This window comes from Plasmodium gaboni (genome assembly GCF_001602025.1).
Source record: "Plasmodium gaboni strain SY75 chromosome Unknown, whole genome shotgun sequence".
NCBI lineage: Eukaryota > Apicomplexa > Aconoidasida > Haemosporida > Plasmodiidae > Plasmodium > Plasmodium gaboni.
Window position 1 is genome coordinate 1 of NW_017385536.1, and position 1,178 is coordinate 1,178.

General features: G+C 26.7%; 1 protein-coding gene across 1 annotated transcript; it reads right to left on the minus strand.

Annotated features, from left to right (window-relative positions):
* On the minus strand, window positions 1-1,178 carry PGSY75_0038500 (putative EMP1-like protein; the record flags this gene model as incomplete). Its single annotated transcript, XM_018783504.1, has 1 exon — window positions 1-1,178. A coding segment is annotated over one exon (1,178 nt), but the record flags the coding sequence as incomplete, so codon positions are not given.

The following is a 1,178-nucleotide window of genomic DNA, read 5'->3' on the forward strand; positions in this document are numbered from 1 at the left end:
GTATCCGTAGCATTTTTATTTTGATCTTCTCTTAATTCTAAATAATCTTTCCCTATAACTATATTTCTAAAATCGTAAAAACTATATTTAAGTGCATTACACTCTTTTACACTATAAGAATATTTAGAGGAATTGGTATCATTTGTTTTTTCTTTTTCTTTATAATATTTTCCTATATTATATCCTTCGGAAACTGCAAGTTCCAGAAGATGTTTCCTTAAAATTTCTTTTTTATCATCCATAGATTTCCCATCAATTTGTATCTTATCTATACCATTTATGCAAAGAACTTGTCTTCTTGCAGAAACGTACATATTTTCAGGCAATTTCCTGAAATGAATTATACCTTTATTATCTGCTGTTTTATTATCTTTCCATTTTGTTTCATTATTTCCTAAAAGACCTTGACAATTTTGATTTCCAGAATGACTGCTATATATATTATCATATTTTTTACATCCACACAACGATTCCTTATCTCCATATGTTTTAGTAAATACATTATCTAAATCGGATTTGTTCTGTGTACTGTCGCATCCTTCAAAATTAGTATTTTGGGATTTTAAATATTCTTGAAGAGTTTTAGGGTTTTGACTACTCTTATAATTATTATTATAATACTTTTCTTGATTTTTCCATTCACCTTTTTTAATATATAAAAATTCTTTATAATTTTTACATTCTTCTATACATTTATTACATTCATAATTTCTTTCATCATCCTTGCATACTTTTTCAACTTTTTGACCTATTTCTTTTCTTTTACTGCAAAAATCTTCATACCATTCTTGTATCCAATACAAATATTGTGATGTATCATTATCATCTGGTAATAATTGTTCGCTTGGAGGAATACTACTATCTGTATGGCATTTGTGATATCCGCACAACATTGCTTGACGAACACAATCTTTATTTTTGTTCCACCATTTTTTTCGTTCTTGAGTAATATCTCCATTTTTTCCAAAAATTTTATTTAGCATATTATTTATTCCATTATTTTTATCCTTTTCTACCAAATCGGTGCCTTCAATGATATTTTTATAATCGAAAAAACTATATTTCAAAGCATTATTTGCTGCTACCTTATATTGTTCGTTAGTTCTATATTTTAAATGTTTTGCTATATTATAGGATTCGTTGGCAACATCCACTAAAAGTGCCTGTTTTAATTCTTC